Source organism: Myotis daubentonii, chromosome 4 (genome assembly GCF_963259705.1).
Source record: "Myotis daubentonii chromosome 4, mMyoDau2.1, whole genome shotgun sequence".
Taxonomy (NCBI): Eukaryota; Metazoa; Chordata; class Mammalia; order Chiroptera; family Vespertilionidae; genus Myotis; species Myotis daubentonii.
In genome coordinates, this window is record NC_081843.1 from 34,301,514 (window position 1) to 34,315,816 (window position 14,303).

At 57.6% G+C, this 14,303-nt stretch overlaps 1 protein-coding gene across 2 annotated transcripts in view; it reads left to right on the forward strand.

Annotated features, from left to right (window-relative positions):
• SRRM3 (serine/arginine repetitive matrix 3) overlaps positions 1 to 7,010 on the forward strand; it is a 52,679-nt gene extending 45,669 nt beyond the window's left edge. The window contains exons 12-16 of one of the 2 annotated variants that reach the window (XM_059693513.1): positions 2,459 to 2,814; positions 3,265 to 3,489; positions 3,616 to 3,753; positions 4,210 to 4,289; positions 5,513 to 5,718. In XM_059693513.1, coding sequence (XP_059549496.1) covers positions 2,459 to 2,814; positions 3,265 to 3,489; positions 3,616 to 3,753; positions 4,210 to 4,289; positions 5,513 to 5,577 — 864 coding nt within the window. In that variant the 3' untranslated portion in view covers positions 5,578 to 5,718. Of the gene's footprint in view, positions 1 to 2,458; positions 2,815 to 3,264; positions 3,490 to 3,615; positions 3,754 to 4,209; positions 4,290 to 5,512 lie in introns of both variants that reach the window. The other variant, XM_059693511.1, reaches the window with a different exon arrangement.
• The last annotated feature ends 7,293 nt before the right edge of the window (positions 7,011 to 14,303 follow it).

Sequence of the window (14,303 nt, forward strand, 5' to 3'; positions counted from 1 at the left end):
CCAGGGCACCCCCCCCCCCCACACCACCTAGTGTCTGTTCTACACTCTGACAACCCAGGGGATAGAAAAGATACTGGACATTTGGGGAACCTGGAGACTTCTTTTTCATTTGCCTTCTCTGGAAGGAAAAGGATGCTGGATGACAGAACCTAGTGCTGAGGGCTTGGGGGCTATACCGGCCGGGGTGGAGGGCATATGTGCTAGGGAGCCAAGGGTCCCTAGTAATATCTATTGCGAATGGAAATGATACTCAGAGGGGCCATGGCTGAACAACCCAGCCTCCATGTCTCTTGGCCTAGCTAGAGTAAGGGTGCTCAAAGGGTACCTTGGTACCTGGTAATATCTACTCGGCCCACCTATGCCTGCCTCTGCCCCCAAGAGAGACACCAGGCTCTTCCAGGAGGAGGTCTTCATGGCCCATCTGGCTCTGATCAGCTGCTTTCCCCTTCTATGGTTGGTGTTCATTGGCTGCTTCACGAGCTGGCTATGCGTCTCCACCAATGGGGATGACTTCTTGGCTCTACCTTCATGCCCAGGCTGGATCCAGGATTGTACACAATGGCCTTGGCACCACCCCGCCCCCTGTAGGAAGCACAAGGGTCATGCCAACCACACTCCTTCCAGCCCTTGGCAGCAAGGTTATCTCATCCAAGAGCCTGTCTGTCAAAAGAACTGGGCCTAGACCCTGCCCCTGATCTAAGACTTCCTGGTTTAGCCTTGGCCCTTGTAAGGACCTTTCTTCCTCAGCAAACAGCATTGAGGCCCTATTAGGTGCCAAATTCTGTGATAAAAACTCAGGTTACAGAGCTGAATTGACACCAAATCTGCCCTGGGGGTAGTCAAAGTCAAGTTGGTGCTGTTATTGGGGGCGGGGTAAGACAGACAGACGTATAAACAGACAAGTGTAATCAATCAACTGTTACCAGATGAAAGCCCAAGCACAGGACGAGGGTCAGTTCTCTGGGGGGAGGGGGGTGGAGAGGGTGGTCAGGGGGCATGCAAAGAATCCCGGAATATTTGCTCTGGAAGGAGCATCAGGAAGCAAAGCCCAATGCTCTCTCTGTGTGGATGGGGAAACTGAGGCCCAGTCAGCAGACGTTACTTGGCCGGGGTCCCTAAGTAAGGTAGTGGCAGGTTCTTGGACCCCGATTTCCAGTCAGGGCCCTTTTGGAGGTACCAGGTGTCCTTTCTGGTTTTCTGTATCCAGATCCTTGTGTCCTAACTCCATTTTTGGAAAAACATGTGACATCTCTATCCAAAGGTCATGGTTACCCAGGAGGGGCTTGCTCAGGCCCAAGGAGCCAGGCACTGCCAGTCCTTCCTCCAGAGGCAGTGTGGCCTCTAGGCCTAGAATGGGGTGGTTGAGTTTTCCTCTCTCTCTCTCTCTATCTCTCTTGCATTTTTGTGAATCTAATGATGAACTTACGCTACCACACTTTTCCCTTCTCTTACACATCTTACCTACTAAAGGAGGAAGTGCCACTTTATTGGTAAGTGGACGTTAACCAAGAGGGACTTAAAAAAAATCAGAACCTAAAAAAAAAAAAAAAAAAGAAAAGAAAAGAGAGAAACAGAAAGACAGTAGGGCGCTACTGACAGCTCCACAGGTCTCTGCAGGGCCGGAAAACAAAGACAGAAAAATGTTAACAGAAAAATGTCAGTTCCCCAGGAGTTCAGACATTGTTTTTGATTTTGGTATCTAATGACATTTGTGGATTTTGTTTTTTATTTCTTTTTTTTCTTCCCTTTCTTCGGTTTAGTTTTTGAGTTCAGTTGTCCTGCCCCGCCCCCATCCCCATCTGTGTGCCGTGTGCCCCCTCCATCCCCTCACTCACCCCCACGCTGGGGGCCTGGGCTGCTGGGCCGGCCCTAGCGGGGCCTCCCGGGGCCCACCCTCTCTCTTCTCTCTGCCGGGATCGTCCGTCCCTGGAGGGGAGCGATGCCAGCCCCCGTGCCCGTCCTGGAGCCCTCTTCCTGTCAGCCCCCGACCCCTCCGCTCCGTTCCTCTTGTGTTTTGCATGCTGAGAACCTTGCATGAGCTGCACTGTTGAGGCCAGAAGGTGGACACTCAGGAGAGGCAGAGGCAGGGCAGGCGCGGGGAACCGTGTGTGCGATGCTCCGGGACTGGCAGCCCCAGGCCTGAGCCAGGTGAAAGCCCTCTCTCCTTCTCTCCCCCCGCCCCACCCACCCGCTCTCTCACCTCGGCCTCTCCTTCCTCTCTTGATCTGTCCTCTCTCTGTCTTTCTCGGGCTCCCGGTCTCCTTCGGTCTCTGCTTCTCTATCTTGTCCCTGTCTCCTCCCCTCGCTCACCTGTCTCCTGCCCCTGCCTCTCTCTCCTGGGTCTCACCTCCTATCTTTGCTGTCCTGCTTCCGTCTCTCGTCCCCGCTCTCCTGTCTCTCTCACTCTCCGTCTCCCCCGACCCGCACCCCCGTTCCCCTCTGCCTCTCTCCCCGTCAGAAGCCCAGCTCGCCCTCGCCCAGGGCCGGCGACCAGGCGGAGGCCGGCGCAGCCCCGTCGCCCGCGCGGGGGAAGGAGAGCACGAGCCCGCGCTCGGCGCCATCGTCGCAGGGCAGAGGAGACCGCGCGGCCGGCGGCCAGGCCAGGCGGCGGCGGCGGCGACGGCGGCGGCGGCGAAGGCGGCGCTCCAGGTCCCCCGCGGGCGCGCCCCGCCGCAGAGGCCGCCGGCGCGCCCGGCCCGCGCCGCCCCGGGTCCCGTCGCGCTCGCTCAGCAGGGCCCGGTCCAGCAGCGACTCGGGCGGTGGCGGGGCCCCCGACCCCGGGCCGGAGCCTGGCTCCGGCGCGCACGGTAAACGGTGAGCGGACCCGGTCCCCGGGAGTGGAGGCTCCCCTCCGCGCACTGCCCCGACCCCCGCGGAAAGCCCACCCCCGCCGAGTCCTCCACCCTCACTGCCCACGGAGCTCCCCTTCCTGACCGCTCCCCTTCGGCCCGGGAGCCCTCTCGTCCTCCCCGATCTCCCCCCTGTTCTCTCTCTCTTCTGTCCACCCCCACGAGCTGTCTCCTCCCCTCCATTGGACTCCCCCTGCCCTGATCACTCTCCCCTTTTCTCGCCGATGTCTCCCTGCCTCCTTCCCTTCTCTGGAGACCGTACCCCTCCAGGAACCTGCCATCCCCAACGCACACCCCCCTCCTCCCGATCTCGAACACATCCTCTCCCCCGTCACCCCTTACGCGCGAGTCCCTGCCTCTCCGCTGAGCCCACCTCTCCCCGGCTGAGCTCCCTGTCGCCCTGCCCCGCCCGCAGGGCCAAGGAGCGGCCCCCGCGCGCCCGCCCGGCCAGCATCTCCCCGTCCCCGGGCTTGCACGGCCGGCACGGCGGCCCGGAGGGAAAGAGCTCGTCGCGCAGCCCTGGCCCCCACCCTCGCTCGTGGAGCTCCAGCCGCTCGCCCTCCAAATCGCGGTCGCGCTCGGCCGAGAGGAGGGTCCGCAGCCCCACCCGCTCGCCGTCGCCCAAGAAGCCTCTGGGCCGGTAAGTGCGCGCGGGGTGGTGGTGGGGAGGATGGGTGCCGGTGGGGGGGAGGATGGGTGCCGGGGAGAGGGCAGGCCCGGGCGCCCTCGCGCGGCGGTGGCGCTCACCGCGGGCCCGGCCTCGCAGGGACAAGGACGGCGAGGGCCGCGCCAGGCACAGCGAGGCCGACACCGCCCGCGCGCGGCGCCGCTCCCGCAGCTATTCGCCCATCCGCAAGCGGCGCCGGGATTCGCCCAGCTTCATGGAGCCGCGGCGCATCACCAGGTAGGAAAGGGCCGGGGACCATCCAGGGACCCGGGGGGGGGGGGGGGGGGGTGAAGGCCCTCCTGGAGGGGCCGACTGAACCTAGGGCAGGGAGGGGAGAAGGCTGGAGGAGAAGTGGAGGTTCAGGAAAGGGGAGAGGGCTCTGAGAGGAGAGCGGCTAGACCTGGTGGCGCTGGGGAGGGGGTGGAAGGCCTCACGAAGGGCATGGTCCCTGGTGGGGGCCTGAAGGCCCACGGAGGGAAGGGGGATCTGCACTTGGGTCTGGGTGGAAAGAGACACACCTGAGATTAAGTTCTGAAGATTCCAGCCAACCCTCCCTACATTCATCTCCTGGCAATGATGGGAGGAGCCCATCATTGCCAAGAGTCCATCATTGCTCCACATGCAGGGAGCCCCACCCGCCCTCCCTCCATTCATCTCCTGGCAATGATGTCTCCTTTTCTCCTTCATCTCAAGGTCCAGCCTGCTGAGTGGCCTGTGGCCAGCCTGGGGGCCAAGTGGACCCCCGCTCCACAGGCTGCAGGGGAGATGCCCATGTGAGCTGATCTGGCTCTGTTCAGCTGTCTGTCTGCCTCTCCTTTTCTCACTAACCTCACCGCTCACCTTCCAGCCCCCTGGGGAACTTGGAGGAGGGGGCACCAGCAGCCTGGTTTCTGGGGCAGCTGTGGGAGGAACCCTCCTTCTTACCACACAGTCCAGTGGGGCTGTGCCATGATCAGAGTTTCTCCGCCAGGGCTGGAGGGTCTGGGCCTGGGTCTCCAGGTGAGCCGATGGTCTGTGTTTGCAGAAATCACCCAGAAGTCCTAGATCCCTACCATGGGGTAGAAGGCCACAGGCAAAATTCTGAGCCCAGCTCTGCCGCAGCCTTACTGGGCAGCCTTGGGAGATCGGGGGCCTCTCTGGGTCCCTGTTCTCATGTCCAAGCAATAGCAGGCCTCCCTCAGCATCTTTTCAGATCTCACGTGGTCGGATTCTCAAACGGGCCCTTCCTAGGCCTTGATGATCACATTGTCTCCTCCCTTCACTCCAGAGCTAAAGGCCAGACCACCAGGTTTGGGACATCACCAGACGTAAGAGGGAAGTCCTAAGACTGGCAGACTCCCACACCTCCCACCTGGCACCCACCTCAGCCCCTCTCCCAGGCTGCCTCCTCCTCCCACTAACGTACACCTGTTTTCTTCCTTAGAATTAACCCAGTGCGATGGGGCTTTGCCGCCCCTTAACAACTCTCTTTTCTTTCCTCTGGGTCACAGTCTCCTGGCTTCAAACTAACTCCAGGGCTGGTGGGAGGTAGCTGAGTGAGGAGAGGGGGCCAGTGGGCCTGGGCCAAGCTGTGGGCATGGAGAGCAGTGGCCAGGGGTCTCTTCCTGTTCCCTTCACGTGACCTGAAAACCCCAAGTCCTCCATTCTGTGGGGACCAGAGGAGCAGAGCTGGGCCATATCCACAAACCTTTCCATGCACAGAAGCCGCCGCTTAGCTTGGTTGATGTGAATTGTCTATATTTAAAACTCACATTCATTCAACAAATATTTATTGAGCACCTACTCAGGTCTAGATTTGGGTTCCCTTTCCCTGTAGACAAGTGAGGAAAAACAAAATGATCAACATGAAATTGGCAAGTGACCACTGACTGTCCAATCCTGTTGGGGTGGGAGGGGGGGCACCTGAGGCAGCAGAACCCTGGCCACTGCTGGGGAGGGGCTCCAGGCCCAAGTGAGGGCCCTGGATGGTCTGTAATCGGTTTTTTCCTCCTGGCAGTGCCCGAAAGCGGCCCATCCCCTACTACCGGCCCAGCCCCTCCTCCTCCTCCTCCAGCTGCCTGAGCAGTGACTACTCAAGCAGGAGCCCCAGCCGGAGCCCCAGCCCTGGCCACAGCCACGGAAGCTACAGCAGCCGAAGTGGAGGGACCCGAAGCCACACGCGCAGCCCCTCCCGGACCCCCAGTCCCAGTTACCACAGCCGGAGCAGCTCAGAGAGTGGAGGGTTCTGAGCCCATACAGATCCCGAGTGGTGCCCCCTGGCACAGAGAGAGGCGAGGGGTCAGGCCCCAGGATCCATGGGGGCATACACCCTATTGCTACAAAGAGGTCCCAGGGCCAGGGAAGACCTTGAGGGTAGGTGCCCTGCAGACAAGGAGGAGCTGGGTTCTGCTGCTTCTAGAGGGTCCCTACCCCCAGCTTCTGCCCTCCCACCATGTCCAGGGAACAAAGAGCCTTTTCGAACACAGGGATCACCCTGCCCCCCTTCCTGCTTGATGCCAGCTCACAGGCCGGGATCTCAGCTCAGTGGACCCAGGGACATCTCTGAAGGTGCCAATCCTGGGAGCCTCCCCTACCCACTCAGCAGGGCCCTTGGATCCTCTCTACCACTAGGCAGGCAAGGAGGTGGGACAGCAAGCAGGATATAAGTTAGACAGAAAGAAGAATGGCCTAACCCTTGGTGTAGCACCATCCAGGCTGGGGAGCTGCTTCCTCCTGAGCTGGCTGCAGGAGGACCCTGGCTGAGGGCTGGAGGCTGGCCCCACAGCCTCCCAAACCCCTCCCCAGGCCCAAGAGTGCCAGGAAGAACCAGGGAGCTCACTCTTGGTCCCACCTTTTCTCTCCAGGCCAGTCTCTCCCCTTCAGGCTCACCTCATTCCCTGGTCCCAGGCCACACAGGCCAGGCCTTGTGCATGACAAGAGGTGGGACACACAGACCACAACTGAATCTGACCCTGAGATGAAAGGGGCTCAGGTCAGGAGGTGGAAGAGAGAAGGAGTGGATGGAAGAAGAGCCTGTGAGAAGAAGGGAGAAGCAATGCAGCCTAATGACTGAGCAGGCCCTGGTGTTCTCATGTGCCCCTGGTCTGAGTCACAGGCAGAGGATAGCGTAGCTTCAGGCCCTGCCCAAGGGAGCACTTCCTCCTCAGGGTTCGGTGAGGAGGTGGCCAGCCAAGGCTTCCCAGAGAAGGGTGCTATAGCCCTTGGAAGGAAGGGTAGGATCTCTACTGAGGGCCTTGGCCTGGGGCATTGACAGGAAGCAGTGGCCCCCAGCCCTCTTCTGCTGCTCCCAGCCCCCTCCTCCTGGGGCCCTCAGGGATCTAATGAAGTCTTCCTTGGCCCAATAGGGCGGATGCCCTGGGCTCCACTGGGGGGAGGGGTCTAGGGTTTGGTCCGGGTTCCCCTCTCTCTATTCCCACTTCCTTTTTTTTTCCGCGGTGCGGATGAAACTTGGGACTCTAATAAAACACTCAGTGCCCAAAGGGCAGGTGTTGAGACCAGACTTCTGTGGATCTGGGTACCTGGAGAGTGGGGAGGGCATGGGGTTCTGGGGTCCTTCCCACTGAGAAATGAGAGGGGTTCAGACTCCTTGGGACCCAGAGGGAAGAACTGGCACCAAGGAACCAGCGCCCAGCACATCGACCCCCCTGCCCAGGTGCTTGAGTCTGCAGCTTAGTGAGGAGGAAAATGGGGACCCAAGATGATCACTCCCACATCCTGAACCCCCATCTAGCTTCAGCAGTGGGTGGGGTTGGGGGAGGAGCAGAGGGAGGAGGCTGGGCCAATACACAGGACCTTCCCTGTATGTGGAATGTTCCAGAATGGCTAGAACACAGTTCGGAGTAACATGTGGCTGTGAATCCAGGCACCCTAGGGTGGGGCCTGTAAAGAGAGTTTAGAGTAATGAGTTGTTTTTTTTTCTTTTAACAGTTACATTGTATTTCTTTTATAGAGATCCAAACAAATTCACACAATCTCCTCCTCCTCCCCTTCTTTTCCTTCTCCTCCCCCCCTTCCTCCTTTTCTCTCAGAGGGGTGGGTTTTAACCTGGTTTTGAATCTACTCTTCTTTGGGAGCCTGGTGAAGATCGGAAAGCCTTTCCTCAGAAGGTGTGCACGTGCCCACAATTCAGCATGCAACTTTGGATCACACAAACACTAAGCGGTTCTCAGCCTTCTGGCCCTTTAAATACAGTTCCTCATGTTGTGACCCAAACATAACATTATTTTCGTTGCTACTTCATAACTGTAATGTTGCTACTGTTATGAATCGTCATGTAAATATCTGATATGCAGGATGGTCTTAGGCGACCCCTGTGAAAGGGTCGTTCGACCGCCAAAGGGGTCGCGACCCACAGGTTGAGAACCGCTGCTCTAGGGCCTCCTGGTCCACCTCTGCCGAGGAGGCACACGGCATGTCCACAGCTCCGACCTGTGTGAGCCGTGAGACAGATGGCCTTGGTCTAGTCTGGTCCCCAGAGCAGGGGGGTCCTGCTCCTGAAGCCGTTGGCTGTGCCAGCACATGACCGCCCCTCCAGTTCCTTGTCCTTCCTCCTAGAGGGGCACCTGAGTAAGTGACTGTTTCTGATCTGAGAAAGCTATTCGAAGGAGCACCTGTCCCTTTAACCCTCAGGCACACGTTAGGGGCTACAGGGAGATGTCACCTCCTGGGCAGGGGAGCATAAAACACAAAGGAGGTCATGGAAATGTAGCCTGTCTCACCCTGAGCCCATTCCTGCTCCCTCTCCCCGATTCCATTTCCTCGTTGCTCAGTCTGAGGCCCTCCTCCCTGCACCCCACAGCTAGGTCCTGTTTTCCTGCAGCTGACCAGGGCTTTCTAGGTCCTGTTTTCCTATTGGTTCCCTGCAGATGGTACCACTCTCCCCAGATGGTACCACTTCTTCCCTTTCTGCCCCCCACCTCCATTCCTGGCCCAACAAACCCGGGCTTCTCACTAGCACCCCTCCCATACCCATCTCTTGCCCTCTCCCATCCCTCCTGCTCTATCTAAAATGCAAATCTAACCTTTCATTCACTTATTCCACACATACTTATGGAAAACCTACTGTGTGCCATACAGTCCCTGGCTCTGAGGACATAGTACTGAATTAATGAAACAGAGCTTCCTGCCATGTGGACCCTGCATCCATCCTGTGACCAAGTTCACCAGCTCAGAGGACTTGGAAGGCTATGGAATGGCTCCACCTGGAACCGCAATCCTTTCCTCCTGCAAGCCCCCCAGCCTCCTCTCCCACCGCTGCCCTTTACTCCAGGTCAGCTGACCCTCCTCCCTGGGCCCCCCCAAAATGCCCCTTCACCTCCACAGGTTCAGGCTCAGCTCAGCTCAGCTGCCTCCTATTCTGAAGAGACTCTGGTCCCCAGCTGTGGAGGCCATCCTGCCTCTCCGAGTTCCTCCAGTGCTGGATTTGTTCCTGACTTTAGGGCCTTACACTCTTGTTCCAGTTGTTTGTTGGCAAGTTACTCTCCCCATAAATCTGTGAGCTTCTGGAGCCCAGCCCTCGCTTTATTGGTCTCTGCTCCCCTCCACAGCCTTGTAAAGTGGTTGCCCTTGAAATGTTTGTGGAATGAGTAAATGAGTGAACAAGGGGAACATGCAGTGAGCAGTTCCAGAAACCCTGGGGGCAGGCAGCGGCCCAAAGGCAAGGTGTGGTGGCCGCAGGAAGACACTAGAGGGCGACAGAGAGGAAAACCGCCAGTTGGGATCCGCCGGGAGGGGCACAAAACAGGAGAGGCCTGGGGGAGGGTCCCCGTCAGCCCGAAGCCCGAAGCTCACGTCCTCCGCGCCCTCACTGGCTATTTGAGAAAGGCCGTTCCCTGGGAAAAGACGCGGAGGGCACCAGGGTACCAAACCCCTTTTCCTCCCACATCGGAGGGTCAGCCTCTGCTCCGTACCTTGGGAAAAGAGAAAAATACTGCCAGGAAGGCAGGCAGGAAAACAGGAAACCCCAATTCTGCATTGGTAACAAGGAAGGGGAAATGGGATGGGGGTGGGGGAACCTTCCCAGGATGTGAGCCTTTGGGATGCTGTAGGTTCTCTCTCCACAGATGGGAGCCGCAGGGATACACTCCCCCTGTACCCCCCCCCCCTTTCCCCTGCCCCCATTTCCCCCCTCCCAACACACTCAGCAACCCAGCAGCTGGACAGGGCTTTTGTATGTCCTATTTTCCTATTGGCTTCCTGCAGCCCCAGACTCAGGGTAGCAAGTCACAAGTGCACATGCCCAGTTTGGGTGTCCCAGCTGGCATGCCCCCCCCCCATCCCCTGCCTCTCTTAAATGCTCTTGGAAGTCCCCTGGCCTCTTACCAGTCTCTCTCAGCTGAAGGCATATTCAACAAACTGGTCCTATCACCAGACGACGCCTTCCCTTCCTTCTCCAGGTCCCCCTCTGCCTGAGAAAGGCTCTCGGGACACCTGAGACATGGGGGTGCTTCAGCGGTAGGGACTCCCACCTCCACGGATGCCCCATCTCCACATCCTCCCTCACCCCGCCCTGCACTCACACATACACACCCCCTCTGGAAGCCTTAGATGGCAGAGCAGCAGTGTAGGGAACCTGGGGGAGGGGGAAGTGGAGGAGAAACTGTTGATTCATGGTGCTGGAAGGAGCCTTAGAGAACATCCAGTCCAATGGTCTCAGTGCACAGATGAAGAAAATGAGTCATGGGAGCCGGCCGCTGGCTAAGGTCCCAGAGCAGGTCCCCAGACTCCCAAGCTACACAGATTATTTTTGCTGGACAGCAGGGCAGTTGGGGCCAGAAGATGGGTCCCCTTCCACCTGGCCCCTCCTTACCACCCCTTCAGTGGTGATGGGGGGTGATGTGATCCCAAGGTCAGCCAGAAGCCGAGCCTAGTGGGTGGGCAGGCCGGAGGGTCAGTGTCTAGAGACACTTCCAGAAAGACCTGGTGCTCCCCCAACCCCCCATGGGCTCTAATTACTGCTGCTCACATTTTCAGTTCCCAGCAGGCTCAGCAACAAGCGAAATCTGTCAGCTGTCGGGCCTCTCCAGGGAGCTCTCTCAGCTGCCTGAAGGCTCTCGAACTTTCTCTGAGGTTGTGTCAGGGAAAGAGGAGCTGGCTCAGCCACAGTTGGCAAATACCAGCCAAGGGTGTGGCTATTGTGCCTACGGCCTCAGGCACAGTGCCAGGATGGGAGGCAGGTCAGGGGCTGCTGCAGAATATCCCAGACTTTGGGGCCACGGATGAGAGGAGGGCCCCCTCCAATTAAGTAACCCCAGACCCTACGTGCCCATCTTCCTTCGCTTCTCCCTCCCAATGGCTCCTGGGAAATCCCTAGGGGGTGGACTTAACTGTCCTTTAATCCCAGAAAAACTACCCCTGGCAGTTCAGTGCTAGAGCAGATGATTGTCAAAGACCATTTGAGCAGGTGGGCAAGTGGAAGCTGACATTCAGCCCTTGTTCCTCTTGCCAAGTCCTGTGGCTGGGTTTAGGGTGCAGCCTTTTGTAGGAAGAGCATCTTGGTCAGGGATGGAGGCACCCCAGAGAGTCTGGCCCAACCTTCCCTGTCCTGATAGGCAACCCTTGCTGAAAACAGCACCCTGTTCCCAGAATCCCACCGCAACCCCTGGGCTGCCTGGCAGTCTCTCTCCTGCAGGACAGAGGATCAGGAGGCCTGAGTTCCAATCTCTCATACCCGCTTCCAGCTTTGTGACCTTGGGAAGTTCTGACCCTCAGTTTCCTCATCTCAGTAATGGGACTCTGATAGGATACTTGGACATGCTCTAATGCTCATGCAACTGGGTAATTCTCATTAGTCTAAGTCTCAATATCCAAAATTAAAGGCCCTCTTTCCTTAAGGATTAACACGGTGAGCATCAGGCAGTTCACATGCATTCTTGCATCTGAGATTCACCACAATCCTGCAAGGTGGGTGGAATGCTAGCCACATTTTGCAGATGGGGACATGTGGGCTCAGAGAGGTCACCAGGCCAGTGAACAGCAGCACCCAGAGTCAAGCCCAGCCTTGTTGACCCCAAAACCCAGTTTTCCCCACAACCCACCCCCTCTTACCACGGGTAATGGGGTGTAATGGGAACGCCCCAGAGCTACCCATGTCCCCTCCCTTGTGACTGGCAGGGTGACCCAAGTCCCTCAAGAACTGGCTCATTGCAGATGAATGTTGAGTTCTCCGTTCTGCCGCCCACCTGCCGTGGGCAGAGCGCTCGTGTTGTTGCGCTTCAGGTTGTACAGCTTCCCCTAGCTGGGGCAGCAGGACAGATCCTCCCTGCCTGGTTTCAGACAAGATGAAGGGAGCTATGAAGGGAGCTTGTGTCTACAAAGTGCCCCCACCCAGAGCGTGGCTGGGCCTGGCAGGACCACACTTGAAAGCACCCATGACTACACCTGACAGCTCCCTCAAGGGTGGGGCACCTGGGCTCCAGTCTGGGCCAAGGTGGGCAGGCAGGGGCAGATGAGGGCCCTCCCTGGCTCCTGACTTCATCCTGACTTTATGGGGCTGGGAGTGCCAAGGAGTGAAAGCCTGGGGCTTCTTGAAGCTGAGACCCTTGGGGGGTGCAGCCAGTAGTTCCCAACTGAGATTCACTGGGCTCATGACAGGATCCAGCAAGGGAGATGGGGCAGAGGGCAGGGGTACTGTCTGCCTCCCACCCTTGGCTCAATAGAACCCCAGGGGCTCAGAGGTCTTTCCGGAGGTGACCTCAGATTTGTATGGCCCAGTCCCAGCTCTTCCCTGATGGAGAGCAGAGGGGTAAGAAGAAAAGGCGTCCAGGAGCTCTCTCTCTTGAAGAGGAAACTGAGGCTTAGAGATGGCGTGAGACTTGTTACTCCTTGTTCATCAAGGTACGTGGCCTGGAGTCTGGCTTCCAGCCCCTCAGTGTCCTGGGAAGAAGAGCCCTCCTATTCTTGTTGGCAGGGAGGGTCTCAGAAAGAGAGGAGGTAGGGAAACTCCAAGGTAAGAGCCCTTGAGGGTAAGAGCCCTGAGCAGTAGAGGCAAGAGGCTTACTCTGCTAAGTGTCCTACAGGAGACAGTGGGACAGTCACTCTCAACCTCAGTCTCCTCATCTAAGAAGATAATAGGACAGAGTCTCGAGAAGGAAGGCTGGACACGGAAACACCTCTGAAGGCAGGAGAGAGGGAATGTTAGGATTACGGCAGGAGCGTAGGGGCACCACTCTCTCCCAGAGGAGAGATATTGGGGACTGGATCCCATAGGTGGTCAGGTAGGAGGTGGGGTCAAGGTACAGGCCTCAGGTTATGAGCAAGATTGAGCAAACTGTACCATCTGGAGTCCCCGCCCCCTTTGTACTGTGGGAATCAAAAACAAAAGGGGCTTTGTGATTATAATTTGCAAAACGGGAAACTGAGGCCCAGAGAAAGAAGGGCCTTCTCTAAAACCACACAGTAAGCCAATGGCAAAGCCCAGACTGGACTCCAGCTTGCTGCATTTCAGGTTCCCTGTCCTCAAGGAAAAACAGATTTTACAGAGCAAGAGCAGAGCGGAATTTCTGGGCGCCTTTGACAATCCAATATGGAGTCACTGTCAGCTAAGACGGAGGTATGTCAAGACTGAGGTAATGGGGTGTAATGGGAACGCCCGTAGGAGGGGCCCAGAAGGCCCCAAACCACAAGTCTGGACACACAAAAGGATTCCTTTTGGACACCGCTATGCGTGAGACCTCCACCCCTGGTGACCGTAAGAATTCAGAGCTCCTACTACCTCAGGCTTGGCTACACCACAGGTCATGCTCGGATCCCTGCCAGACTTCTACTCCACCAGATGCATGCCACCACGGTAGCCACCTGGCTAGAGACTGAGGCCTGCCTCTCCGCCTGCAGACTCCCCCAGTGACGGAAACTTTGCTGTGCTCATGTAACCTCCCCCTCTCTTTGGATAGCCTGCGTGGGAGTCTATTGGCTTATTGGAAGGTCTCCCCTAATGAACTTGGCATTGTGGAAAGAACCTGGCATTGTGTAACTCCTTTCAGGGCTGCTCACAGCATAGATATCATGTAGAGATTGACAATAACCTTCCTCCTGACCCCCCACCCTCAGCACTGGACCTGGGGTTTCTCATCTGGGCCAGCCCCACTGCTGGGGGCAGGGGGAAATGGTCAGACCCATACATGCCACTGCCTCTGCAACAGGGATAGGTTACCTACGCCCTCTCCTCCCTCCTCCCTCCTCCCTCTCTTCAATTCTAGGTAGACAATAACAGTAATTAATTCTCATGTACCAGGCCCTGGGCGAAAAGTCTTGCTTGCATGAAGTCATTGAATCCTCACATCAATCCAATGATGTGAGCATCGTCATCATCATCATCTCCATTTTCCAGATGGGGAAACTGAGGCCCAAGGAGTCTAACTTGCACAAGTTCTTCCATTAATGGCAAAGCCAGGATTTGAACGCAGGCAGTCTGGTTCCATAGCCCACACTCCTAAAAACCACACCAGACTGCTTCTTAAAACATTCTATCACAGATAACTGGTTCAGATTTTGGCTCCGCCACTTCCTAGCTGTGTGGCCTGAGACGAGTAGCTCAACTTCTCTCATCTTTGTCCACCTGGACAAAAGAATGGGACCGTCCACAGGCAGTGGCCCGGGGCGTTAGCGCCCAGGCCTGCGAGTGTCCGGCAGTGGGCACTGCATCAGCATCAGCACTCCCGTCATTTGTTTTTTTTTGAACCAGAGAAGGTTCCAGATGTGGGCAGAACCTTCCTCGCCCCGCCCCTGCCCCGGTATGCAGCGGGAGGGGCTGCCCCTAACTAGTCATTGCCATTAATAGAGACCTGAAG